Below are 26,227 nucleotides of genomic sequence, written 5' to 3'. Positions count from 1 at the left end.
AAACAGCGCGAGACCTCGTGCTCGCGGGCGGCGTGTGCGCTGTCGGCTTACGTGGTTGCGCGCGCAGCGGGCCCCGTTGGGTTGTGGTTCCGACCCGCGGTGGAGGGGGCGGGTTTCCTGCCACGAAGCTCTTCTCCGTTCACACGCGCTGGCGCCGCCCGGCTAAAGGGTGGAGCGGCGATAAGGCTGCGAGTCCGACGTTAGAGCGTGGCCCTGGCCGCCTCCACCGTGTGTCCTGGGCATAGTCCTGGCAGCCCCCGCCACGCACATCCCCTGCCCTGGGCGCAGCTGTGGCCGCCTCCCACACACCTTCTGCCCCGGGCACGGCCATGACAGCCCCTCCGCTTCCCCTGGGCACAGCCGCGGCAGCCCCACTCCCCCCCACGCCCTCTGCCCGGGGCACAGCCGTGGTAGCCCCTGTACATCTCCTGCCGTGAGCACAGCTACGGCCTCCCCCCGTAGCCCCTGCCCTCTGCACAGCCAGGAGTCTGACAGCCCCGCCCGAGCCCATCCTCTCCAGGCACATCCCTTGTGCACAGTAATGCCAACCCCACCGTATGCCACATTTCCTCTGCCCCCTCACTGAGCACAGCCACAACCACCTTGCTCCATACCCCGTCCGGAGCACAGTGGCGCCACCATGTGGCCGGCGCGGCAGACCTTGGGATTATGAAATGGGCCCCTCCTCATCTCACAAAACCCGGTGAGTGGGCAACAAAATGGCAGATGAAATTTAATGTTGATAAATGCAAAGTAATGCACATTGGAAAACATGTTAACTATACATATATAATGATGGGGTCTAAATTAGCTGTTACCAGGCAAGAAAGATCTTGGAGTCCTTGTGGATAGTTCTCTGAAATCATCCACTCGTGCAGCGGCAATCAAAAAAGCAAACAGAATGTTGGGAATCATCCAGAAAGGGATAGATAATAAGACAGAAAGTATCATATTGCCTCTATATAAATCTATGGTAAGCCCACACCTTGAATACTGTGTGTAGATGTGGTTGCCTCATCTCAAAGAAGATATATTGGAATTGGAAAAGTTCAAAAAAGGGCAACAAAAATGATTGGGATATAGAACGGCTTCCATATGAGGCAAGATTAATAAAACTGGGACTTTTCAGCTTGGAAAAGAGGCGACTAAGGGGGGATATGAGAGAGGGCTATAAAATCATGAGTGGTATAGAGAAAATAAATAAGGAAGTGTTATTTACTCCTCATAATACAAGAAAAAGGGGCCAACAAATGAAATTAATAGGTAGCAGGTTTAAAACAAACACAAAGTATTTTTTCATGCAAGGTACTGTCAACCTCTGGAATGCCTTGCCAGAGGGTGTTGTGAAGGCCAGTACTATAATGGGGTTCAAAAGGGAGCTAGATAGATTCATGGAAGATAGCCACTGATGGATCTATTACCCAGGATGGGCAGGAATGGTGTCCCTAACCTCTGTTTGCCAGAAGCTGGGATTGGGTGACAGGGCATAGATCACTTGATGATAACCTGTCTGTTCATTCCCTTTGGGGCACCTGCCATTGGCCACTGTCAGAAGACAGGATACTGGGGTTGATGGACCTTTGGTCTGACCCAGTGTGGCCGTTCTTATGAGAGGAAAATTCTGCGCCTTAATGAAGCATTTCCCATAATTTGCACTACACTGGTGGCAAGCTGCAGATGAAGACTGAGAAGGTGTGCTTAAGAGTTCTTGCTGCTTGCATGTTCCTCAGTGTGGCCTGCCTTTGGAATATCTAAGAGTATGTCTACACAGCAACTTCACACCTGCAGCTGGCCCGTGCCAGGTGACTCGGGCTTGCCGGGCTAGGGCTGTTTCACTTCTCTGTGTAGATATCTGGGCTCAGGCTGGAACCAGGGCTATTGGACCAGCGAGGTCCCAGAGCTTGGGCTCCAGAACGAACCCCGGAAGTCTACACAACAGAGTAGAAACAGCCTCCCCGCAGCCTGAGCCATCAGCGCCAACTCTGTGGGTGCTCCGGGGCTGGAGCACTCACTGAGAAAAAATGGTGGGTGCTAAGCACCCACCGGCAGCCCCTGGATCAGCTCCTCCCCAAACCCCCAGCGCCTCCCGCCTGCCGGCAAGCACTGTGGATCAGCGCTTCCCACTCCCACCCTGCACCTCCCGCCCACCGCAATCAGCTCTTTTGTGGCGTGCAAGAGATTGGAAGACGGGGAGACGAGCAAGGATGCAGTATGCTTCTGGGAGGAGGTAGGGCTGGGTGGGAAGAGGTGGGGCAGGGGTGGAGTGGGGACAGGAAGAGGCGGGGTCTGGGTGGGGCCTTGGGGAAGGGGTGGAGTGTGGGCAGGGCCTGGGGCAGAGCTGGGGGGTCGAACACCCCTCGGCACTTTGAAAAGCCGGGGTCTGTGTTCTGAGCCCTGTAAGTCCAAGTCAGCCAGCTGTGGGTTTTTCTTTGCCGTGTAGACATACCCTAATTGAATGAGGAACTCATGCTGGAGGATGATAATAATTTCATGTTTCAGAGTAACAGCCGTGTTAGTCTGTATTCGCAAAAAGAAAAGGAGTACTTGTGGCACCTTAGAGATTAACCAATTTATTAGTCTCTAAGGTGCCACAAGTACTCCTTTTCTTTTTGCGAATAATTTCATGGCTATTGTTGAGGGTGGTGATAATGAACATGCTGTAGATTTAAACAGGTAAGCACATGAGTTCCAGGCTTGCATTGTGGAGACTATTCTATTTGACTATATTTAGTCTTTTGAATGAGTCTCTTGACAAACCTGGAGGGACATTGGCTTACTGAACCCAAACCACTATCATTTCTTGGTCCTGGGGAGAAATAGAAGAGAAATGTTATTCCAGGTACCAAAAAAAAAATAATGCAAATAAAACAGGTCTGCCATCCTTACTAATGTTGAATAACACATCCGAGACAAAAAGAGAGGATATAATGAAATCCACATTCTTCCCCCACCAAGCATCACAAGCCAAAAGCGATGGGGTTCATTGAAATAAAGGTTGGTCCTCCAATCCCAAAGTCAGTCCAGCAGGAGTGTAGGCCGGTAGCAATATTCGTGTCATCACCATGCAGCTTAGTTTTTCTAATGATGGGCCTAGAACCCTAGATCCACAATCATGATTGCTGATCTGCCCTCTGCTGGTGGAATATTTAATTTGATTTGAGATCTTTACTTCATTGATTGCAGCTTTTTCCTTATGGCTTGGTTTCTGTATGTGCTGGGGCTGTGAAGATATCAAATATTTGAGTATGTTTTGTGCTGTGTGCATGCTGTATTTAACTACATTAAACCTTCTTGTATCACTGTGCACAATGTAATTCTAGTATCCTCACTGGATTAAAATATGCTGCATAACCTTCTGTGTTGTATCACATATTTGTGTTGCAGCACATAATTTTGTTGGGACAAAATGCACAACTACTAGAATGTAGACATCCATGTAAATCCGGAGATCTCTCTGCCTAGCTCTGGCTTTTTCACACTGTCTACAGATCCAGAGGAGGAAGGAAGCTGGAGACCCCTTGGGAAGAGGAAAGAAAGGCTCGTGGAGTGAGAGCCCCGGTGATTGGTTGGGAAGCGGTAGGTGAAGTAGTGGGGGAGGAAGGATGAGCTGCGAGCAACCCACCAAAGAGGAAGTGATGGGGGCTGGGTGGGGGAGGCAGACCATCTGCAGAACAAGGAGAAAGAAGCGGTCTTCAGGTAGAAGAGAGTGAAAGGGGAGGGTAGGTGGTGGGCAAGAGCCTACAATAGTATATATAGAGGTGGGGATTGTCTGTGGGATGGGGGAGCAGAGAGTGACACTGGTAAGGTTTTATTTTAAAAGTGCTTGTTCTATTTTAATAGCTGTGATCTCTGGGCATTGATAGCCAGTTTCAGATCTTTGTTCTGAGGGCCATGCAGGGAATTTTTCAGTCATTCTGAAAAGCTGATTGCTGTTGCAGAGAGCTGGGAAGAAATGCAAACCTGGTTTATGTTAAAATTGTAAATAGACCACTAATTTACAAGACTCTAGTTACCTAAAAATAAAGTTTGAAAGTCAGTAATTAGAGCAGGGGTTCTCAACCTTTTTCTTGCTGAGGCCCCCCTCAGCATGGTGTAAAAACACCAGGGCCCAGTGAGGGCAGGAGGGGAACTCAGGGTTCCGGGCCGGCGGGGGGACCCTTGGGCATAGGCATAGATTTACTTCTCTTTGCGGAAGTGCTGGGGCTTGGGGCACCAGGTTTCAGCCACGGGGCTCCACAGCCCCCCTGAAAGGGCTCACGGACCCCCCAGGGGGTCTGTGGACCCCAGTTGAGAACCACTGATCTCGAGTATATTGCAGCTTAGAAAACCCTGATCTGCAGAAAGTCTGGAAAATCTCAGTCAAGTTACCAACTCTAAATTCATCTTTGCCTTTGTTATCATCCTTATTTATTCTCCACTTACTAATGGGCAAACCCCCACTACTTGCTATAAAAAAGACAGACAAACAATCCCAGGCACTTCTCTTGCTTCCCCTGTGAATCTCATTCTCTGCACCTGAGACGACAAAAGGAAACAGCTGTTGGACTCAGGGGAAGGAGTCTTGACCTGATAGTCTGGTCAGTAATCTGCTAAAGCATGTGGTGAGAAAGTTTGCTTTGCAACTAAAATAGTGTCTTAAGTAGATATTAGTACGTGTTTTAAATTTTTATTTTTCTTCTAACCATTTCTGATTTTTATGCCTCATTACTTGAACTCACTTAAAATACATCTCTTTGTAGTTAATAAACTTGTTTTACTGTTGACCCTTACGCAGTGTCTTTAAGTTGAAGTGTCTGGGTAGCTATTTAAGGTAAGGAGTTGGCATGTTATTCCATTAAAGGTGTAATGGATTTAATATATTTGTACGGTCCAGGAAAGGGCTGGGCAGTATGGGACATACATTTCTGGGGGAAGATACAGGGCTGTTGGTGTGTTGGGATCCCCCTGCAATATAACCAAAACTACTGCTTAATTTGTAATGGTAGAGGTGCTGGGGCTCAAGCATCATGCAAGCAGCCGTGCAATGCTCCACAGACATTCCTCTGGCAGCTGAGTGATGTGGAGGGTTGCGCTGCTGTTTGCATCTCTTGTGCGCACAAAAGAACTGATGCGGTAAGTCCAGAGGCGATGGGGCTATGAACTGCCAAGTCCAGAGGTGCCGGGACTCAGCCCCGGCAAAAATTAAGCACTAACCGATACTGGTGAGAGCCCAGTGTAGCTAGCAGGCTGCGGTTACATGCAGACACTCAAGGTATGGCTTGCATGCTGGGAGACTGTGAGTGGCCCAGGTAGGAGCTGCTACAGCAAGGCATCATACGGCACCCAAAATTGCAGGGCAGGGATGACAACCCCCACTAGTCTGGATTGTGCCATGGTATATCACAACTGGACATAGTAAAATTGATTTCTGACCTGTATCTGCAGTGTGGTGTCTCTGAAGTATACTGGTGAAGGGGCTTGATTGGATTCTGTTGAGTCCGCTGTGGACAGTGACAGATTCTTTTGTGGAAGGTTAATACACCTCTACCCTGATATAATGCGACCCGATATAACACGAATTCGGATATAACGCGGTAAAGCAGTGCTTTGGGGGGGTGGGGCTGCATGCTCCGGTGGACCAAAGCAAGTTCGATATAACACGGTTTCACCCATAACGCGGTAAGATTTTTTGGCTCCCAAGCACAGAGTTATATCGGGGTAGAGGTGTATTAGATACTGGGGTATCCAGCCTTTACAGTGAAGGCCGTCTTTTTGGTTTTACCTAAAACCCTAACTTGGCTATCAGTATTAGGCTTAGACGAAAAAGTTAAAGACAATCTTTACTCTGAAGAGATCCCAGTCTCTGTTTTAAAACCACTGTAAGCCTGAGAAGCAGTTAACCCATCTTCCTTTAGTCCTCTCTCTTTCCTGTTATTGTGGCAACTCATCCAGTTTTACAACTTCTAGTTCGCACACAAACAGCAGCATGATTCTACATCAGCAACTCCCCAGGGTGCTTAACAGATACCTTTACCTTAGGTAAAAAGAACAGGAGTACTTGTGGCACCTTAGAGACTAACAAATTTATTTGAGCATAAGCTGTAGCTCACAAAAGCTTATGCTCAAATAAATTTGTTAGTCTCTAAGGTGCCACAAGTCCTCCTGTTCTTTTTGCGAATACAGACTAACACGGCTGCTACTCTGAAATCTGTCTTTACCTTTGGTGGAAACTTAACAGCCAGTGGGTTAGGTGGAAGAGTATTCCATTCCACATGGAGGCTGAGGGGCTGAACAAGCACAATTTGTTTCTCACCCTTATCCCACTAGGAGTTTCTCCCATTACAATTTACGCCAAAGGAAAGCACAAGTTAAATGTAATGCTCAACACTGGCTGAAATCCATTACAGTTCATGACCAAGAGTTCACACCAGGAGCTTGTAATTCAACACTTCTTTCAGTTTGGATTTCCCTTATTGGACAAGAGAAACAGGGTGATGCAGCAGATAAGCCAGTGAGTTCATATGGAAGAGTTCCTTATCAGCCTCCTCCTCCCTCTCCTCCCAAAGAAAACTAGAGACACGGTTTAAGGGCAGAGTCTGGCAAAAGGCAAAGCAAACTCCAACCATGGCTATGAGCAGCTTTGCTAGGGAAATAGATGCAGTTCTTGATGCAGCTGAAGGGAAAAAACCTGAGGAGTTGCTGATCACGTACAAGGGGGTGCTATACCCTAGTGTGTTGTGTTGCGCTGAGACCTTCCAAGCATTGGACACCATGAAAGTTAGAAAAGATGATGTCTTCCTCGCTACTTATCCTAAATGCGGTAAGTCTGGATTTTTTTGGTGCAAAATTGAAAGAAAAGTGCTTAGATGTCAAATATATGTGATCATTTTCTAAGAATGCAGAAAAGCACTGAAATTCAAATGCTACATGCAGTAGTAAATCCTCTGTTGTCACAGGGAAACAGTGTGCTAGTGAAGGAGTACTTGTTGCACCTTAGAGTGACTAACCAATTTATTTGAGTATTAGCTTTCGTGACCTACAGCTCACTTCATTGGATGCATACTGTGGAAAGTGTAGAAGATCTTTTATACACACAAAGCATGAAAAATACCTCCCCCCACCCCACTCTCCTGCTGGCAATAGCTTATCTAAGATGACCACTCTCCTTACAATGTGTATGATAATCAAGGTGGGCCATTTCCAGCACAAATCCAGGGTTTAACAAGAATATCTGAGGGGGGGGGGGGTTAGGAAAAAACAAGGGGAAATAGGCTTGAATAGAGACTGGGAGTGGCTAAGTCATAATGCAAGGTAACCTAAGTTAATTGTATCCAATTTGCAAATGAATTCCAATTCAATAGTTTCTCGCTGGAGTCTGGATTTGAAGTTTTTTTTGTTGAAGAATTGCAACTTTCATGTCTGTAATCGCGTGACCAGAGAGATTGAAGTGTTCTCCTAATGATTTATGAAAGTTATAATTCTTGACATCTGATTTGTGTCCATTTATTCTTTTACGTAGAGACTGTCCAGTTTGACCAATGTACATGGCAGAGGGGCATTGCTGGCACATGATGGCATATATCACATTGGTGGATGTGCAGGTGGACGAGCCTCTGATAGTGTGGCTGATATTATTAGGCCCTGTGATGGTGTCCCCTGAATAGATATGTGGGCACAGTTGGCAACGGGCTTTGTTGCAAGGATAGGTTCCTGGGTTAGTGGTTCTGTTGTGTGGTATGTGGTTGCTGGTGAAGTATTTGCTTCAGGTTGGGGGGCTGTCTGTAGGCAAGGACTGGCCTGTCTCCCAAGATTTGTGAGAGTGTTGGGTCATCCTTCAGGATAGGTTGTAGATCCTTAATAATGCGTTGGAGGGGTTTTAGTTGGGGGCTGAAGGTGACGGCTAGTGGCGTTCTGTTATTTTCTTTGTTAGGCCTGTCCTGTAGTAGGTGACTTCTGGGAACTCTTCTGGCTCTATCAATCTGTTTCTTCACTTCCGCAGGTGAGTACTGTAGTTGTAAGAATGCTTGATAGAGATCTTGTAGGTGTTTGTCTCTGTCTGAGGGGTTGGAGCAAATGCGGTTGTATCGCAGAGCTTGGCTATAGACGATGGATCGTGTGGTGTGGTCAGGGTGAAAGCTGGAGGCATGTAGATAGGAATAGCGGTCAGTAGGTTTCCGGTATAGGATGGTGTTTATGTGACCATCGTTTATTAGCACTGTAGTGTCCAGGAAGTGGATCTCTTGTGTGGACTGGACGAGGCTGATGTTGATGGTGGGACGGAAATTGTTGAAATCATGGTGGAATTCCTCAAGGGCTTCTTTTCCATGGGTCCAGATGATGAAGATGTCATCAATATAGCACAAGTAGAGTAGGGGCGTTACGGGACGAGAACTGAGGAAGCGTTGTTCTAAGTCAGCCATAAAAATGTTGGCATACTGTGGGCCCATGCGGGTACCCATAGCAGTGCCGCAGATCTGATTGTCCCCAAATGTAAAATAGTTACGGGTAAGTCACAAAGTTCAGCCACCAGGTTAGCCGTGACATTATCGGGGATAGTGTTCTTGATGGCTTGTAGTCCATCTTTGTGTGGAATGTTGGTGTAGAGGGCTTCTACATCCATAGTGGCCAGGATGGTGTTATCAGGAAGATCACCGATGGATTGTAGTTTCCTCAGGAAGTCAGTGGTGTCTCGAAGGTAGCTGGGAGTGCTGGTAGTGTAGGGCCTGAGGAGGGAGTCTACATAGCCAGACAATCCTGCTGTCAGGGTGCCAGTGCCTGAGATGATGGGGCGCCCAGGATTTCCAGGTTTATGGATCTTGGGTAGTAGATAGAATATCCCAGGTCGGAGTTCCAGGGGTGTGTCTGTGCGGATTTGATCTTGTGCTTTTTCAGGGAGTTTCTTGAGCAAATGCTGTAGTTTCTTTTGGTAACTCTCAGTGGGATCAGAGGGTAAAGTGCTAATAAACGATGGTCACATAAACACCACCCTATACCGGAAACGGCATTTGCTCCAACCCCTCAGACAGAGACAAACACCTACAAGATCTCTATCAAGCGTTCTTACAACTACAGTACTCACCTGCGGAAGTGAAGAAACAGATGGATAGAGCCAGAAGAGTTCCCAGAAGTCACCTACTACAGGACAGGCCTAACAAAGAAAATAACAGAACGCCACTAGCCGTCACCTTCAGCCCCCAACTAAAACCCCTCCAACGCATTATTAAGGATCTACAACCTATCCTGAAGGATGACCCAACACTCTCACAAATCTTGGGAGACAGGCCAGTCCTTGCCTACAGACAGCCCCCCAACCTGAAGCAAATACTTCACCAGCAACCACATACCACACAACAGAACCACTAACCCAGGAACCTATCCTTGCAACAAAGCCCGTTGCCAACTGTGCCCACATATCTATTCAGGGGACACCATCACAGGGCCTAATAATATCAGCCACACTATCAGAGGCTCGTCCACCTGCACATCCACCAATGTGATATATGCCATCATGTGCCAGCAATGCCCCTCTGCCATGTACATTGGTCAAACTGGACAGTCTCTACGTAAAAGAATAAATGGACACAAATCAGATGTCAAGAATTATAACTTAGATAAACCAGTTGGAGAACACTTCAATCTCTCTGGTCACGCGATTACAGACATGAAAGTTGCAATTCTTCAACAAAAAAAACTTCAAATCCAGACTCCAGCGAGAAACTGTTGAATTGGAATTCATTTGCAAATTGGATACAATTAACTTAGGCTTGAATAGAGACTGGGAGTGGCTAAGTCATTATGCAAGGTAACCTATTTCCCCTTGTTTTTTCCTAACCCCCCCCCCCTCAGATATTCTTGTTAAACCCTGGATTTGTGCTGGAAATGGCCCACCTTGATTATCATACACATTGTAAGGAGAGTGGTCACTTTAGATAAGCTATTGCCAGCAGGAGAGTGGGGTGGGGGAAGGTATTTTTTCATGCTTTGTGTGTATAAAAGATCTTTTACACTTTCCACAGTATGCATCCGATGAAGTGAGCTGTAGCTCACGAAAGCTTATGCTCAAATAAATTGGTTAGTTTCTAAGGTGCCACAAGTACTCCTTTTCAGACTAACACGGCTGTTACTCTGAAACCTGTCAGTGTGCTAGTGAGCCATGTGTTTTCCTCTTCCATAATTTCAGATGTGTGTTTATTCTAGGAGTGATAGACATGCTGCTGGCTGTAGTAACTTAAATACAAAGAATCATGCAAGATTATGGTGAGCTTAAATATACAAGTGTCAAGAAATTTTAAGCTTTTGATTCCTATAGTTGCTGTAATTCTGCCTTTTTGTGCCTATGTAGCATTATACCTTCATGTATATGGTGAAGAGATGGGGGTCAGTCCACAGAATTCAGAGCCAGAACAGAATCTGAACTGCCCCGAAACTTTGTTAATAACAAACTAATGGCAGGCTTAGAGCTGTACACCGGTATAAAGAGGCACGGACCCCATCACTAGTTTAGAACAGACACAGACAAGACAGTTCAGACACAGGTCATGAAGGATGGGATTTTCAGAAGCAATCAGCGCTAGCCTAATTCTGCTCCCGTTGAAGCAATGGGTGTAAAGATAGGTGGATGCTAAGCACTTTTGAAAATTCCACCTTAAGAGATGGTATGAATTTAAGATGGGAATAGGATTCTACAAGGAAAGACTTTGTAGGAGATATGTTTTGAAGAAGGCTTTGAAGGAAGAAAGGAGTTTACTTGATGCAGGAGAAAAAGAAGATTTTTCTAAGCAAACTGAAAAGGAATCTGATTGGCTAATAGGCGATCTCCAGTCAAATTATATAGGAAATTTAACCAGAGTATCTATAAAAAAAATTAATTATACTATTGGCCTTGCAGTATGTAGGCAGGAATGAGAAAACACTTAAGTTAAAATTCCATTTACTAAATAAGCTATTCTTGGAGCTGCAGGTTTTTTCTGGCAGAGCCGTAGGCTGAGCAATTGCAGAGAGACAGTTCATAGGCGAGCCAGGTAAAATAAATTGAGAGATTTCCAGTTTATATATAGGCAGGTGTGAAAGTAACTTAAAGGACTTACCCGTACTCTGGAGTCCTGATGAGGCGGTGGGGCCTTTAAATCCCCAGGCACTTTAAATCAGGGTTTAAAGGACCTGGGTCTAGGGCTGTGAGGGCAGCAGCTGGGAGCCCCGGGCCCTTTAAATCACCCCCTGAGCTCCCAGCTGCAGAGGCAACTGAGAGCCCTGGGGTTTGGGGATGATTTAAAGGAGGCTATTTAAAGTGCCTGGGCCAGATTAACTTTTTGTGGGCCTGGCACCAAAGATATTTGAGGGCCCCTGTCATAAATATAAAGGGAAGGGTAAACACCTTTAAAATCCCTCCTGGCCAGAGGAAAAACCCTTTGGAGGGAGTTAGGGTGCGGGAGCAGGCTGGAGGTTGGAGTGCAGAGTCTGTCCAGGAGCTAGAATGAGGGAGGGGGCTCAGGAGGTTGGGGTGTGGAGCGCTTACCTGGGGCAGCTCCCATTCGGTGCAAGTGGTGCAGGTGGGTATGTGGGGTGGGGGAGGGAGCAGGAGCTCCCGTTTGGTGCTCAGGGTGGGGATGTTGGGGGGTGCAGGAGTCAGGGCATGTGGTGGGGGGGTGCGGGCTGGGGTCATGAGGGTATGAGGGGGGTGCAGGAGTCAGGGCAGAGAGCTGGGGGTGTGGGCTGGGGTTGCTCCCAGCCCTGAGCGGCTCACAGCAGGGGGCTGGAGGGGGTATGCCCCCTTCCATGCCCTTCCCCAAGGCCCCGCCCCCACCTCTTCTCTGCTTCCTCATGCCAGATAACAGCTGATCAGCAGCAGGGAGAGAGAGTGGGGGGGGGCGGGGGTGAATGCAGCACACTGGGGAAAGAGGCGGGGGAGGTGGGAGCTGGGCTGCCAGTGAAGCCTGCCCTGCAGCAGCAGGACAGAGCCCCGGGAGAAGGCAGCACCAAGCTTCTGCCCCCATAGGAGAGAGCGGGGAGCAGAGAAGAGCAGCCAGGGCCCCTTCCGAGCGTGGGCCCTTTAAATAGCCACTGGAGCCCCACCGCCACTACCCTTTCCTTTTTTATGAGTCTGAGCTTAACTAGGTTCCTGATTGCCCTGGCTGTGGGAGACACTCCCAGCTGGGATAACAAAACCCATAATGGGATTTAACCCTCATGTTCCAACTTGCTGTCCTGCTTGGCAGAATCTCCCCCTCACACACCAGTAGGTTAAGGGTGCAATAGCACCACTTTTGGGGGATACATGTGTCAGGGTTCCCTCCCCACTCTGAACTCTAGGGTACAGACGTGGGGACTCGCATGAAAGACCCTCTAAGCTTATTTCTACTAGCTTAGGTTAAAAACTCCCCAGGCACAAATTCTCCACTGTACCTTGGGTTTCAGTAACGCTGCCACCACCAAGTGATTTAACAAAGAACCAGGGAAAAGGACCACTTGGAGTTCCTCTTCCCCCAGCAATCCCCCCAAGCGCTTACACCCCCTTTCCTGGGGAGGCTTGAGAATAATATCCTAACCAATTGGTTACAAAATGATCAAAGACCCAAGCCCCTGGGTCTTGGAACAATGGAAAAATCTGTCAGGTTCTTAAAAGAAGGATTTTATTTTAAAAAAAAAAAAAGAAAGAAAGGTAAAAATCATCTCTGTAAAATCAGTTTGGAAAATACTTTACAGGGTATTCAGACTCAAAACACAGAGGATCCCCCTCTGGGCAAAACCTTAAAGTTACAGAAAACAGGAATAAACCTCCCTCTTAGCACAGGGAAAATTCACAAGAAAAACAAAAGATAAACTAATCCGCCTTGCCTGGTTTACCTATACGGGTTGCAATATTGGAGGCTTGGATTGGGATGGGTTGGAGAAGATGGCCCCTCTCAGTCCCAAGAGAGAACAACCACACAAAACAAAGAGCACAAAGAAAACCTTCCCCCCTCCCAAGATTTGAAAGTATCTCCTTTCCGCATTGGTCCTCTTGGTCAGGTGCCAACCAGGCTATCTGAGCTTCTTAATCCCTTCCAGGTAAGGAGGAATTCTAGGCTACCCGTAGCTGTATGGTTATGACAACATGCCATTCAATACCCTTATCGAAGCTGTTCTTAGCCCAAGACTGATGATTTTTTCAGAACACTTGGTAATATTTAGGCTGGTGTCTGTTTGGCCCAGATCCACAAAGGAATGTAGATGCACAAACTCCAGACTTAGGTACCAAAGTCCTAGCTTTAGGCACCATTCCAATTTACAAATCCCCAGTTCAGCTGCTGCCTATGCTATAGACAAACTAAATTTACTCACCACCTCCATTTTTGCTGTAAAAGTCTCCCAGACACCTATGTTTCTTCCTCTGGGCAAATACACTGATGCCTCTGGGAGGCACCCAGATGCCTACTCACACCTAAGCCCTTCATGATCCTCAAGCCAGAGGCAGATAGGCACTGTCCCAGCTATCTCATCTGTAGGGCCTGATCCATTAGGTGTCCTCAGAGGCAGCCTAATTGCACAAAATGACTTGGGGGGGAAGGGGACGGATTATGTTTTTCTAAAAGATATGTTCTAGGAATTCTTTGGGGGATGTTTATGGCCTGTGTTATACAGGAGATCAGACTAGATGATCACAATGATCCCTTCTGGCCTTGGAATCTATGAACCTTTAGCCTAGTGTTTAGGATACTCACCTGGGATGTGGAAGATTCCCAGATGAATTCCTCCTCTTCCTGATGAGAAGAAGGAACTTGAACTCGGCTCTCCCAGACTCATGATAGTACCCTTGCAGGGATCGTTTGATTGTTGGACAAAGGCATTCCTCTCCCAGTAATACTCTTTTTTTGCCACAGATAGTTACTCCTGAGCACAGCCCGTGCTCTACTCTTCCCTGCCAACCCAAAAGGAAGCATATGTGTAGTAACTGAGCTGACTGGGGCAATAGAGAAAGAGCAGGTGGCAGTTTGAGGATGTTGCAGGGAAACCTTATCTTCACTTCTCTGTTCTTCAGTCTTGCAGCAAAGATCTCCTCCTCCTACATGAAGGAGATTCTGTGTAGCAACAAGATCTGAGTCACTGCACGGCAATAAAAGACCCACTGCACCAAGTCTCAGAGCCCAGGTCAATTGATTCAGGCTTACAGGACTTGGGACACGGAGCTAAAAATAGCAGTGTAGACATTTGTGCTTGGGCTGGAGCCTGGGCTCTGACACCTTCTTCCCCCACTGTGGGATTTCAAAGCCCAGGCTCCCCTGAACCCAGATGTCTACACTGCTATTTTTAGTACCACGAGCCTGACTCAGTTGACCCAGGCTGTGAGATTCAGTTGACCCAGGCTATTGGTGCCATGGGTTTTTTATTGCAGTGTAGGCATATCCTTACACTGTGTTCACAAGCTGTACATAGCAGAAGCAGCAGCCTTAAAGTGCTTACAAGGGTTGCCATTATATACACATAGGCAATGTAAATAAAGTACAGTTGTGCGGGGGATATATAACTTAACTTGTAATTGCCAAAGCACAGGATTTCATTCTCGCCCCCAATGTTGCATTAAAGAGACACACTCAATGTAAAAATCACACTTCTGTCTGAAAATTGTGTACCTACAACTGTTACAAGCTATATAATGGAACACCTACAAGTTATATGGAGGACTAGTATACTGACTCTTTAGAAAATTATGCTAGATATTTAACAGGCTACAGTTCTGAAATTCCTGCTTGGCTCCTTCTAACAGTTATTTTATGTTTCAGGAACTAATTGGATTGAACACATTTTAAATGACTTGACATCCGCAGTTCTAAGGGAGGAGGTACCACGAACAAAGCATTTACAAATTCTTGAATTTGGAGTTCCAGAAAAATTTCAGGTCAGCATGGACTAATTCAGAAAGCTTATTTTTAGTATCTAGTACTTTTTAAAATGTCTGTATTTTACAGTATCTCATATAAGTACAAAACACTTTACAGAGAGGATATACACTTCCATATCAAGTAATTTGAAGTTAATTCTCTCAATTACTTTTTGTATGTGGGAACATGTTATAAAAGATTAAAACACGGGCAAACAAGTGTGATTTGAAATGAAATTGACTTTTGTGTACTAAAAGAACAGAAATTAATTTTAACTCTAATCTGGACCTCCTACTGCTGTATTAGAATTTCCAATCCTTAGTGTCAATTTTGAGTGCAATATTTTAAAAATCTTTTGAGAAGAAAAGGTTAATGAAGTCATTAGCTGATTATTTCTGATTTCTATCCATCCTAGTTTAAGGTGTGACTTTTCCAAAGTGAAGTCGAGCCTATGCCTAAGGGCTTGGCTACACTTGCAGATGCAGAGTGCTGGGAGTTAAACCGGCCTTTGGAGACCGCAGCAGGGAAAACGCTGCCGTGTGTTTACACAATCAGCTGCAAGCCCAGTGGTGTGGCCACATTAGTAGCTCTTGCAACGCCACCGAGAGCAGTGCATTGTGGTAGCTATCCCAATGTGTCAGTGGCTGCAGCGTGCTTTTCAAATGGAGGAGGGGGTGGAGTGGAGTGTGACAGTTGTGTTGTGTGTATGTCGGGGGAGAGACAGTGTGTTTTGGGGGGCAGTGTGTGTCAGCATGCTGTCCTGTAAGTTCAGATGGCAGCAGACTCCCCCACCCCCCACCTCTTTCTCACACACACGTGCCTGGGCAGCAGTGGCATTCCACAGTAATGGTTTGCTTTGTGTCCCGGAGAAGATAAACATGCCGGCTGTCAGAAATGGAGCTTTGAAAGGGGATATCCGCTTGCCTGCAGCCATTACAAGCTACATACCACACAGACTATGCTGACAGCTTGTGCCACACCCTCTCAAAGAAACTGCGGAACCACCTGATCAACATCCTCTACAGCAAACAGGGAAAGATTAAGAATGAGCTCTCAAAACTGGATACTCTCATAAAAAACCAACCTTCCAGAGTTCAAAACAATGAGAAGAGTGGCCACTTGACTTCAGGGGATTATGAGATGTTTCCGGAGGCCAATCCCCGTGCAGTAATGCAACACGTCTCTCAGCAAGCTTTGTGCTTCTCGTGGAGGTGGATTGCCGGGAGCGCTCCAGCTGCAGAGTCCAGGCGCTCTAAGTGCCTTGCCAGTGTGGACACCCAGGGCCGTCCCTACCCATAAGCAACGTACGCAGCTGCTTAGGGCACCAGCAGATTTGGGGCACTAAATTTCCTGGTGACCTAAGCAGCTGCGTGCTGCTCCAGGCCCTGCTCCGCCTCTTCCCCATGGCCTCCTCCTCTGCTCCGCCTGGCTTCTTCCCACTCCTGCTCTGCCCCAGCCCCGCCCCCACTCCACCCCTTCCCCAAAGCCCCTGCCCCTGCTCCACCCCAGCCCCCTCCCCACTCCCCTGAGGACTGCAAGGAGTCGGGCCCGCACTTACCAGCGGCAATAAGTAGAGCGACCCGGCCACAGCCTGCTCCGCTCCGCTGGCTCCCAGCCACACTGCCGGTGCGTGCTGCGGGGCTGTTCCCCCCCGGGCCGCAAGGCTGGGAGCCCAGGGAGCAGAGCAGAGTGGGCTGGGGCCGGGTCACTCCACTTCCCGCCACCCCATAAGTGTGGGGTCGGGCCTGACTGCCCTGTACTCACCGGGTGGCAGGAAGTGGAGTGAGGGGTGAGGGGGGCCTGCGTAGGGCACCAAAATGGCTAGGGATGGCCCTGTGGACACCTCAGAAGTTAGGATGCCTGGGGCCGATATAATGCACTCTAACTTGCAAGTGTAGCCAAGCCCTACGTCTTTGCAAGATCAGGGGAATGTGTGACTCTAACAGTGTATATGGCTGTGTGTGTGTCTATATGTTATAATTGCAAACGATGAGTAGTAACACCTGATGGACTGTTACTTTTCTTTATGTGGTTTTATAAGTAATGCACAAGATTGGGAGTCAGAGTTAGGAGACCTGTGTCTGGCTTCAGGCGAGACATTTCATCTCTCCTCTTCAGTTGCCTCATTTGTAAAACAGAGATATTATTTATTTTTGTCACAGAGGTGCTGTGAGACTTAATTAATTACCGTTTGAAACTATTTAAGAACCTCAGTTAAGAGATCATATGGGCTGACAGCAATGGAGCAAAACCTGGGTAAAATCTGAGACAGTGTTGCAGGACTAAGGGTACGTCTATGCTGGCAGAGTTACTGTGCCGGCAGTTTCAGCGCCGCTTAGAGAGCATTGATGAGAAACTGCTGTTGTGTGTTCACACCGTCAGCTGCTTGCGTAACAGTGTGTTCACACTTGTGGCACTTGCAGTGGTATTCGGAGCGGTGCACTCTGGGCAGCTATCCCACAGAGCATCTCTTCTGCTACTAAGAGTTGTGGGAAGGCGGAGGGGGTTGCGGGGCATCCTGGGTCCTGTCCCAATGCCCTCTGATGCATTGCTTCACATCCCAGCAATCCCTGTGCTTCCGTCTGCATTTGGCGCCATCTTTCAAAGGTTTGTGTACTGCGTGCCCTGCCTCTTCGGTCTGCAGGAATGGATCCCGCACTGTTGACCAATATGCTGCTCGCTCTGACCAACACGTCATGAGCGGCAGTGGAATTATTCCTTAAACTACAAAGGCGAGAGGAGACTGACATTGATCTCACCACGCGTAGTAACCATGACACGAGATTGCTTGTGGCATTCACGGAGGTGCTGACCACAGTGGAATGCTGCTTTTGGGCTCAGGAAACAAGCACTGAGTGGTGGGATCATCCTGCACGTTTCGGATGATGAGCAGTGGCTGGAGAACTTTCGGTTGAGGAAAGCCACATTCTTGGGACTGTGTGATGAACTCACACCAGCCCTGTGGTGCAAGGATACAAGAATAAGCGCTGTCCTGCTGTTGGAGAAGCGCGTGGCGAGTGCACTGTGTAAGTCGGCTATTCCAGACTGCTACCAATTGGTCACTAACCAGTTCGGAGTGGGAAAGTCAACAGTTGGACTCAGGTTGACAGAAGTGTGCAGGGCCATTAACCACATCCTGCTCCACAAGACTGTGACTCTGGGCAACATGCATAACATTGTGGATGGCTTTGCACAAATGGACTTCCCTAACTGCAGAGCGGGACAGATGGCACGCATATTCCAATTCTGGCACAAGACCAACTAGCCACTGAGTACATTTATCGGAAGGGGTATTTCTCTATGGTTCTTCAGGTGCTTGTGGATCACCGTGGGTGTTTCACGGACGTTAACGCATGACATATACACCTTTCGGAACACTGGCCTATTCAGGAAGCTGCAAGCAAGGACTTTATCCCCAGACCAGAAGATCACCGTAGGGGAAGTCAAAATGCCCATTGTGATCCTGGGAGACCCCGCCTACCCCTTAATGCTGTGGCCTATGAAGCCATACATGGGACACCTGGACAGCAGCAAGGAGCGGTTCAACAACAGGCTGAGCAAGTGCAGAATGACTGTTAAGTATGCTTTTGGCCATTTAAAGGCCCGCTGGCGCTGCCTCTATGGGAGGCTGTACCTGGCCGATGACAATATTCCTATGCTTATAGCTGCGTGCTGTACGCGCTATAGTATTTGTGAAGGGAAGGGTGAAAGCTTGACACAGGGCTGGACCACTAAGGCTCAGTGCCTGGAGGCTGAATTTGAACAGTCAGAGACCAGGGCTATTAGAGGGGCGCAGCATGGGTCCATAGGATCAGGGATGCCTTGAGGGAGCAATTTGAAGCTGAAAGCCACTAAGATTTGTTGCTATGCTCAGGAGTGCAGTTCTTGTAATGCCAGGAGGTGATTGTGATTGGTGCAGACGATGCACTATGAAAGTGTAAGGAAACTGCCTGTTCCTTTGTGGGGCTCTCTTTGCTTTCAATTAATGGAATAAAGATTGCTTTCACACCAAAACAATTATCTTATTTAAAAACAACCGGAGGAGAGAGACAAACAAAAAAACACATCAGCACTGTGAGGGCTGGGGGAAGGGAGGGTCCCAGGATTGTTAAAGATTTGGGTATGTCCAGGTATCATATCCAACCTTCTCCTTTGGAGTACAGTGCAGCGGGTACTGTACTTCAGTAGGGCTAAACTGCAGAGGGACGAGTGTTGAGTGCAGTAAAACCACCCTGTAAAGTAAAGTAAAACACGCAAGCCTGTGCCTAATACAGTAAGAAAGTGATTACAGATGAAATCTCACTCTCAGAGATGTTCCAGTAAGCTTCTTTTACAGACTAGTCTCTTTCTAGTCTGGATCCAGCAATCACTCACCCCTGCTATTGTTACCTTCCTTTGCTCCAGTTTCTTTCAGGTATCCTTTGGGGGTGGAGGGCTATCTCTTGAGCCAGCTGAAGACAAAATGGAGGGGTTGAAATAGACTTTCTCTTGTGGGTGGACACCCCCTCCCCGTTATAGAAACCAGCTACAAAATGGAGTTTTGGAGTCACATGGGCAAGTCACATGTCCATGCATGACTCAGAGCTTACAGGTGGCAGCCATTGTTCACATGCTACCTTCAATGTCCTCAGGCAGACTTCTTATGTGGATTGAAGTCTTCCAAGAACCATTGTCTGTTAAGTGTTTCTTGACTGGGCACTTAACTTGCAAATTCCTTTCTAAAGAAGCTGACCAAATGCCTTACTAAGGCGACTTACAATCAAACAAGTACACAGCCAACATACATAACTTTGAGTACAAAAATGATACATGCATACAAATAGGATGAATATATTCAGTAGATCATAATCTTTGCAGAGATATGTTACATGGCCTATTTAGCATAAAACATATTCTAGTTGTGTCATATTTACTTTCATAAGCATATTTCCATAAAACATTATGGGGTGCAATGTCATATACACATATTATATATTGTCAACATATTCAAGGTAGACATGTTGTGATTCCTTTTTTTTTCACATATTCTTTTTGTTTTGATTTAGAAAATAAAAAGTTTACCTTCGCCACGTCTTTTTACCACACATCTCAATTGTGATAATATTCCCAAGGCTGTTTTGGGGAGTAACGCAAAGGTAAGTGAGCATTTTAATATTTGATATTATTCACTTTCCAAGCAACTCCCAGTTTTCCTCTGGCAAAAGTTCTCTACAGGATTGCCTGGAAAACAGGAATTCAGTTTCACAAAAAAATTCAAGGTTACAGCATTTGGTTTTGTTCGGCATTGGGATGTAACCAAGAACGGTGGAATTTTTTTTGTGAAAAAACAGATTAAGGAGAGCAAAGACTTGAACCTGGGTCTCTGATGTTCCAGGTTAATGCCGTAACTGTTGGGACTTTGGCTATTCTGGGATGTGTGTGTATATGCCTCTCTCTCCCTCCCATTTTAACCAGAAATGAATAAATTTCTGGGAAAACTTTTGGCCAGTCAGCATTTTCTGGTGAAAAAACATTTCCCTGAAAAATTCCTGACCAACTCTAGTTCTCTACTTGTCTTTTTCAGATCCCACAATCTGACATCTTTCACTAGAAAAGTGGAATTCAGTTTTTACTGGTTGTTGTTTGTAATTCACACCAAGGTCAAATCTTAGATCCCAGCCCTGCAAGGTGAGCTGTATAGGATAGCCCTTATTGCTCCATGGAACCCCCATGAAGTCATAGGGGCTCCAAGCAGGTGTAAGGTCTCTCCACACAAATCAATTTGCAGGATTGGGGCCTCACTTTCCAAATTTCAGTTCCTGTAGGAGCTGATACGTTTTTAATGCAGGGCCCTTGAGATCAAAGGTTACCTTAAAATACCAAAGACTCATGTGCCTTTGCTGTTTTAACAGTTACTGGTGTTATTTCGAAATCCAAAAGATGTAGCTGTATCCTATTACCGCTTCTACAACAAAAATCCTATGCTTCCAAATGTCAGCTCCTGGGATGAGTTCTTTCAGAAGTTCATGAGTGGAGAAGGTACAGTTATTAGATCTTTGCTATGTTTCTCAGTGGCGTTTATAAACACTCTAGTACAGTGTTCTCAACTCTTCTTTGGTCTGCAGTCCAAAAAGGGAATCTGTGATCATCATGTTAAAATTAATCCCAAATGGATTCAAACTAATGATCTGGGTTGGGGAGGGCAGGGGAGCTGGTGCTAAGGAGTCAAAGGTGCTTCACTCTTCTTCAACCCTGAGCAATGCTCAGCACTCGGAGCATTGCTGTGGAGATATTCAAATGGTCAGGATGGTGCAGTATACAGGGATTCCACTTCATCCCCAGCACACAAAGGGTAAACTCCAGCTTTCCTTTTCTTTCTGGAAGGCATTATCCTTCTTGCGATTTCACATCTTAACAACTAGATTTATGAGTGAGCTTCTCCCCCTTTGTTCTCAGCTACTTTTTTCTCTTGCTTTCATTTGCATCTCAGAGCAGGGGTACACATTTTAGAGCAATTCAAAATAAAGGTTTGGGGTAAAATTTTTAAAAGTGCCATAGTGGCTTAGGAGCCTAACCCTCATTGACTTTCAGTGAGACTTAATCACCTAAAGGCCATATTTTTAAAGGCATATAAGTGCCTAAAGATGCAGATAGATGCCTAGTGAGATTTCAAAAAGCACCTAGGTACCTAATTCCCATAGACTTCAAGCACTTTTGAAAATTCCACCAGGCACCTATCTGCCCATCATATCGAAATCACTTTTGAAAATGGGATTCAGGTTTTCTAAATCTCTTAGGCACTTTTGAACATTTGGCCCTTTATTTATAATTGAGCAGAGGTTTGAGCTACAACTGAAATAGATAAACCCCTTTCTGTAGACTGAAGAACTCAGTATTAGTCTCACTATCATCTGTGACAAAGAGCACTATTATGCTGGAAAGAAGAGTATTCCAAAGAGCGTTCATGCTGTCAAAGCAATGGGAGCAGACATGAGTTACAGATTTCCTGTCATGTCAAGAAGCTTCATAGCAATCGGGCTCAAACAGACTCAAGGAAAACGACAGTGAGAGCAACCCTGCATTTCAAGTGAAGTTCTCTTGTAAAGGGGAAAAAGAGACTGTAAAAATGGCATAGTGGATTTTGTACACATCTCTTTATTACTTCCAGATCAGAAGTGCTAGGCTTACAAACAAACAATGTTTTATGTAACTGCCAGCTCCTCAAATTCCATCTGGGATTTGTGAATCAAGTTGGGCTCTTTCCTTCTTCAACACCACTGCCAGTGATAAGCACTCTGCAGGCCAAACTGCACTCTTAGTAACATCTGTACAACCCCACTGGCCTGTCATGCCAATTTAGCAAGCTATTTTGATGATGATGTTGCGCAAAATGGAATAGATTCCAGCTTGTACTCTCCTAACTGTGCTGATTTGGCAGAGTTTAATGCTTTTCACTCCTTTTAAGATGCATTTTATTTCCTAAAGTAAGCAGAGAGGGCACTGTATATACTTAGGAAAACAGACCTGTTTAGTAAGAAGGTGCCTTGTTTTACATACTCATTTTGCAGAGAACAGCACTTTAACAAAATATCAAGCCAAACCCTCTGTCATACTAGCTACTCTGACACTGAGGTGCATTTCAGGGATTTTGAGAAGTTGCTGACAGTATAATACAGTGTCTATGTATGATATCAGCAAAGTCTCTTTATTTCACCCCTTTTTTTGTGCAGTTCTGTCAGGAAAGAGACGAGAAATCAGCTGGATCTGTCCGGCTGAGTAATCCCCTGATGTAGGAGAGCTTTCCATGGATGCAAAGCTGGCATTCTTGATTCTTGTACTATTCTGCCGCTATAACTGGCACAGGGGTGGTGTCAAGAGATTAATCTTAATTGGTGAATAGTTCCTTGGGGACTTTGCCACTTACCATAGGTTAGAGTAGCCTCTAGGCTGCTTGAAGTTACCGTGGAGCCAGGTCTGAGCTGGGCAGAGAATCAGGGAACCGTAACCATAAACTGCCTTACAGCCCCTGAAGCAAATGGAGAAAATTTAATATAGCAAAGAGTCTGTGCCATATTCTAGTAAACAATTATTGGAAAATAAAGTATACTGGTAGAAACTAATTGTTTATATTTTGTAAGGGCCTATCCCTGCAAGCACTTATGCATGTGAGTAAAATTTACTCACATTAATAATCCCACTAAAGTAAAGGAAATTATTCGTATGGTGAGTGTTTGCAGGACCTTAAATCTGTGTTGTTGGGGTTATTTTTTTTAACTTCGCCATTTCATAAGTGCAATGTTAGCCTGGTTATGTGATAGATTGAATATACACACATGGCTGTGTTACTGATTACTACAAAATGTATTCAAGAATTAATTTGTTGTAAACAGATTTTTTTTAAAACTTGTCATGTAGAAACGGTATAGCTTGATTATGTAAAAATAGTTGGAAGAAGAAAGTGAAAAGTCAAGTCTGGAGTGAATGACTTCCAAAATAACATCTGTCCCCTCCTCCCCCCAAAGAAAAAGAAAAAGGAAAAAAAAAAGAACTAAGAACAGAGTACTGAAGGATTAGACGATCTAAGCTCTCCAGGACTCTATGTTGAAGTTAGCCTGTACATTTCATCTTGGGGCAATTTAAATATACTTTAAATTATCTTCTGTTTTTGACCTGTCTGCCTTAACTTCATTTTAGTCTGCTGGAACTCATATTTTGACCACATTCTTGCCTGGAACAAACACATGGATAAAGAGAATATCATGATCATCACCTATGAAGAAATGAAAGAGGTAAATATGTGTAGAAAGTTAAAAATGGAAAAGACTTATTAGGTCTTGTACTCAGTTCTGATACAGAATTGCTCCCTTCAGTATATTCTCAAGCATCTTGTCCCATCCAGTTTTCATTTTGTCCCAGGCAAAACCTTATTGTGCAGAGAACAGGTATATGATGTTGCAGCCTGTTTTCCCACTGGCTACTAGCCCTTCTATCTTTAGCCCAGCTCCCTCCTCAAGCACGACAGCCTTGATCCTGCAACATTAAGCACGTGCATGAGAGTGGTCCCATTGACTTCAGTGAGACTGTTCACATGCTTAAAGTTAAGCATGTCCATGTTAGCAGTTTGAGGATCTTAAACTGTAAATTCTCTGGGTTAGGTAATGCCAATGCTTATATAGAACAATACTAATTGATGTGGCTAGATAAATGTTATCAGTAGTAATTAATACTAAAATAAAGAGATCCATGCAGAAGATTGAGAGCATTCACTTAACACATTGCCATTTGGGAAGGGAGGCACATTCCAAAATCTTATCAAAAGTAACCACCATTCCTGCAACTTCCTGCTGCTGAACTTAATATATTTCTCTAATGTTCTGCCCTTTGTAAGGATGAGAATATTATCAACTACATTCATTTGACAAGATAGAGGGAAAATGTCTGGCATGTTTGCTTTAACTTATACATAATTCTATCGCATTTTTGTTTTTCAGAACTTACCTCAAGGAGTGAAACAAATAGCTGAATTTTTGGGGTTCTGTCTGCCTGAGGAGAAGATTCAGTCTATTGCAGAGAATGCCGCCTTTGAATCAATGAGCAATACATCCCAAGAAACATATGGAAAATTTGGTCCCATCCTTTTCAGAAAAGGTACATTTATACAGAGCGATGATAGGCCTAGAGTTTAGAACAGGTATCCAAATTGGTCATGGGAGCTAATTAACATTTAAAAGGCTTGATAAGATGCATGACTGTTGTGACCATTTCAGGAGGTCCCAAATGCAGAACTAATGCATTTAATTCATAGCTGATAATGAATTTTCTTCTCCTGAAAATGGACATCCCTAGCTAGATGATCACTCAGGCACTGAATGCTGTTCTTTCAAAATATGAGCTCTGTGGAAAATACCTTGGTTGTAAAAGGTGCATGCATATATACCTGTAAAATTTAGTGCAAAGGGTTTTCTTTAACCTAAAATTTTAAGAACACCATCCACATTGAAGCCTCATATTGATTTGAAATGTGGCAATAAGTTCAGTCATTCCAACTGTTTGTGTCAGCATTTCATTGTTATCTACCGCTACCTGACAGGTGATCTTATACTTCCAGGAATATTTATGAGTTTATTTCATTGTTCTTTTGCAGGTACTGTTGGAGATTGGAAGAATCTGTTCACTGAAGCTCAAAGCCAAGAAATGGATGCCAAATTTGAAGAATGTTTAGCAGGAACGAAACTGGGAGCCAGGCTAAAATATGATAAATACTGCAAATATTAAATCCTTGAATATCAGAATGACATTAGCATTTACTCAGAAACATCATCTATTTTACTACCTTTTGTTTGAGAACATAGAGATTAAAATAATTAGCCTTTCACGCAAGAATTTTCACACAAAAAACAACCAAACCCAAGACACAGTAAATAAGGCTAGTGGTCCAAATACTGCCCATCTGTGACTTATTTAGGCTTAGAATCTCCTGTGCATAGTGGCACATGAGGCAACCCACTTTTCCTACTGCTGCCTGCCCAGAACAAGATGTTTGACTCAATTGTAAATTGTCTCCATGATGGCAACAACTTTTGCAATTGTTTTGCAATAGGCCATTTTTTCTCCTTCATGCCTTCTCTTCCCTCCGGGTGGAATCCAATGGAATGCTACGACTACACTATGCAGCTTTTAGCAACACGGCTGTGCCGCTATAGCCGTGCTGCTAAAAGCCGCGCAATGTAGCTGCTGTTTGTCGTCAGGAGAGAGCTCTCCTGCCGACAAAAAAATTCCACCCACAACGAGCAGCAGTAGCTTTGTCGGTAGGTTCACACAGGCACTTTTCGTTGGTAAAACTTTTGTCGTTCGGGGTGGCGGTTTTTGTCATTCAGGGGGTGTTAAAAAAATGTTTTGCCAACGAAGTCCCAGTGTAGACACAGCTAAGATATACCTTTGTGCTTCTGCCTTGTGGTAGCCTGATGACATTGTTGGGGACACTGGGGCATGGCCACTAGGTAACTCGAGGGGATGGAAGACCACGAGTGTCGATGAAGCCCCCTCGCACTAGGCCCAAGTGTCCTTGGCCCCCCGCCTGGAGGCACTCACAGCAGTTATGCTGAGGATCTGCAACAATATGTTGCAGAGTCAGACTGCCTGAAACTAAGCAAGGCCGAACAGGGCAGATATGAAAGAACAATGCTGAATAAAGCAGCTTTATGTATGGTTTAACAAATGAGAACAAGGGAACTAGCTGGGAACTGGATTGGCTGGCTATATGGATACTTAGGGCAGCTTGCTATTGGATAAGTATGCTGGGAAAAAGGATGTCTAAAAGCCTGTGTAACTTCCTGCTCTGTGTGCAGGATTTGAGATACTATTCTCCCTGTACCTTTTTGCAGCTGCAAATAAACTTTTCTGCTTCTCCA

General features: G+C 45.5%; 1 protein-coding gene across 2 annotated transcripts; it reads left to right on the top strand.

Annotated features, from left to right (window-relative positions):
• Positions 1-78: 78 nt before the first annotated feature.
• Positions 79-26,227, top strand: LOC140909335 (sulfotransferase 6B1). 2 transcript variants are annotated; one of them, XM_073338395.2, is made up of 7 exons: positions 79-703; positions 14,739-14,854; positions 19,883-19,972; positions 20,729-20,855; positions 23,511-23,605; positions 24,308-24,464; positions 24,961-26,227. In XM_073338395.2, exons 1-7 carry the CDS (start codon positions 670-672, stop codon positions 25,089-25,091), a joined length of 750 nt encoding a protein of 249 aa, XP_073194496.1. In that variant the 5' UTR covers positions 79-669; the 3' UTR covers positions 25,092-26,227. The 2 variants fall into 2 exon arrangements, with proteins under 2 accessions (XP_073194496.1, XP_073194495.1); XM_073338394.2 differs by lacking the exon at positions 79-703 and adding an exon at positions 6,259-6,799.

Source organism: Lepidochelys kempii, chromosome 3 (assembly GCF_965140285.1).
Source record: "Lepidochelys kempii isolate rLepKem1 chromosome 3, rLepKem1.hap1, whole genome shotgun sequence".
Taxonomy (NCBI): Eukaryota; Metazoa; Chordata; order Testudines; family Cheloniidae; genus Lepidochelys; species Lepidochelys kempii.
This window is presented reverse-complemented; position numbering and strand designations above follow the sequence as displayed.

Bases quoted from the DNA above. Each gene is read 5' to 3' on its own strand.
- LOC140909335 (XM_073338394.2), top strand. From the start codon at position 6,604: ATGGCTATGAGCAGCTTTGCTAGGGAAATAGATGCAGTTCTTGATGCA. The intron at 6,800-14,738 runs GTAAGTCTGGAT...TTTATGTTTCAG, and splicing joins CGCTACTTATCCTAAATGCG to GAACTAATTGGATTGAACAC. The intron at 20,856-23,510 runs GTACAGTTATTA...ACTTCATTTTAG, and splicing joins GAAGTTCATGAGTGGAGAAG to TCTGCTGGAACTCATATTTT.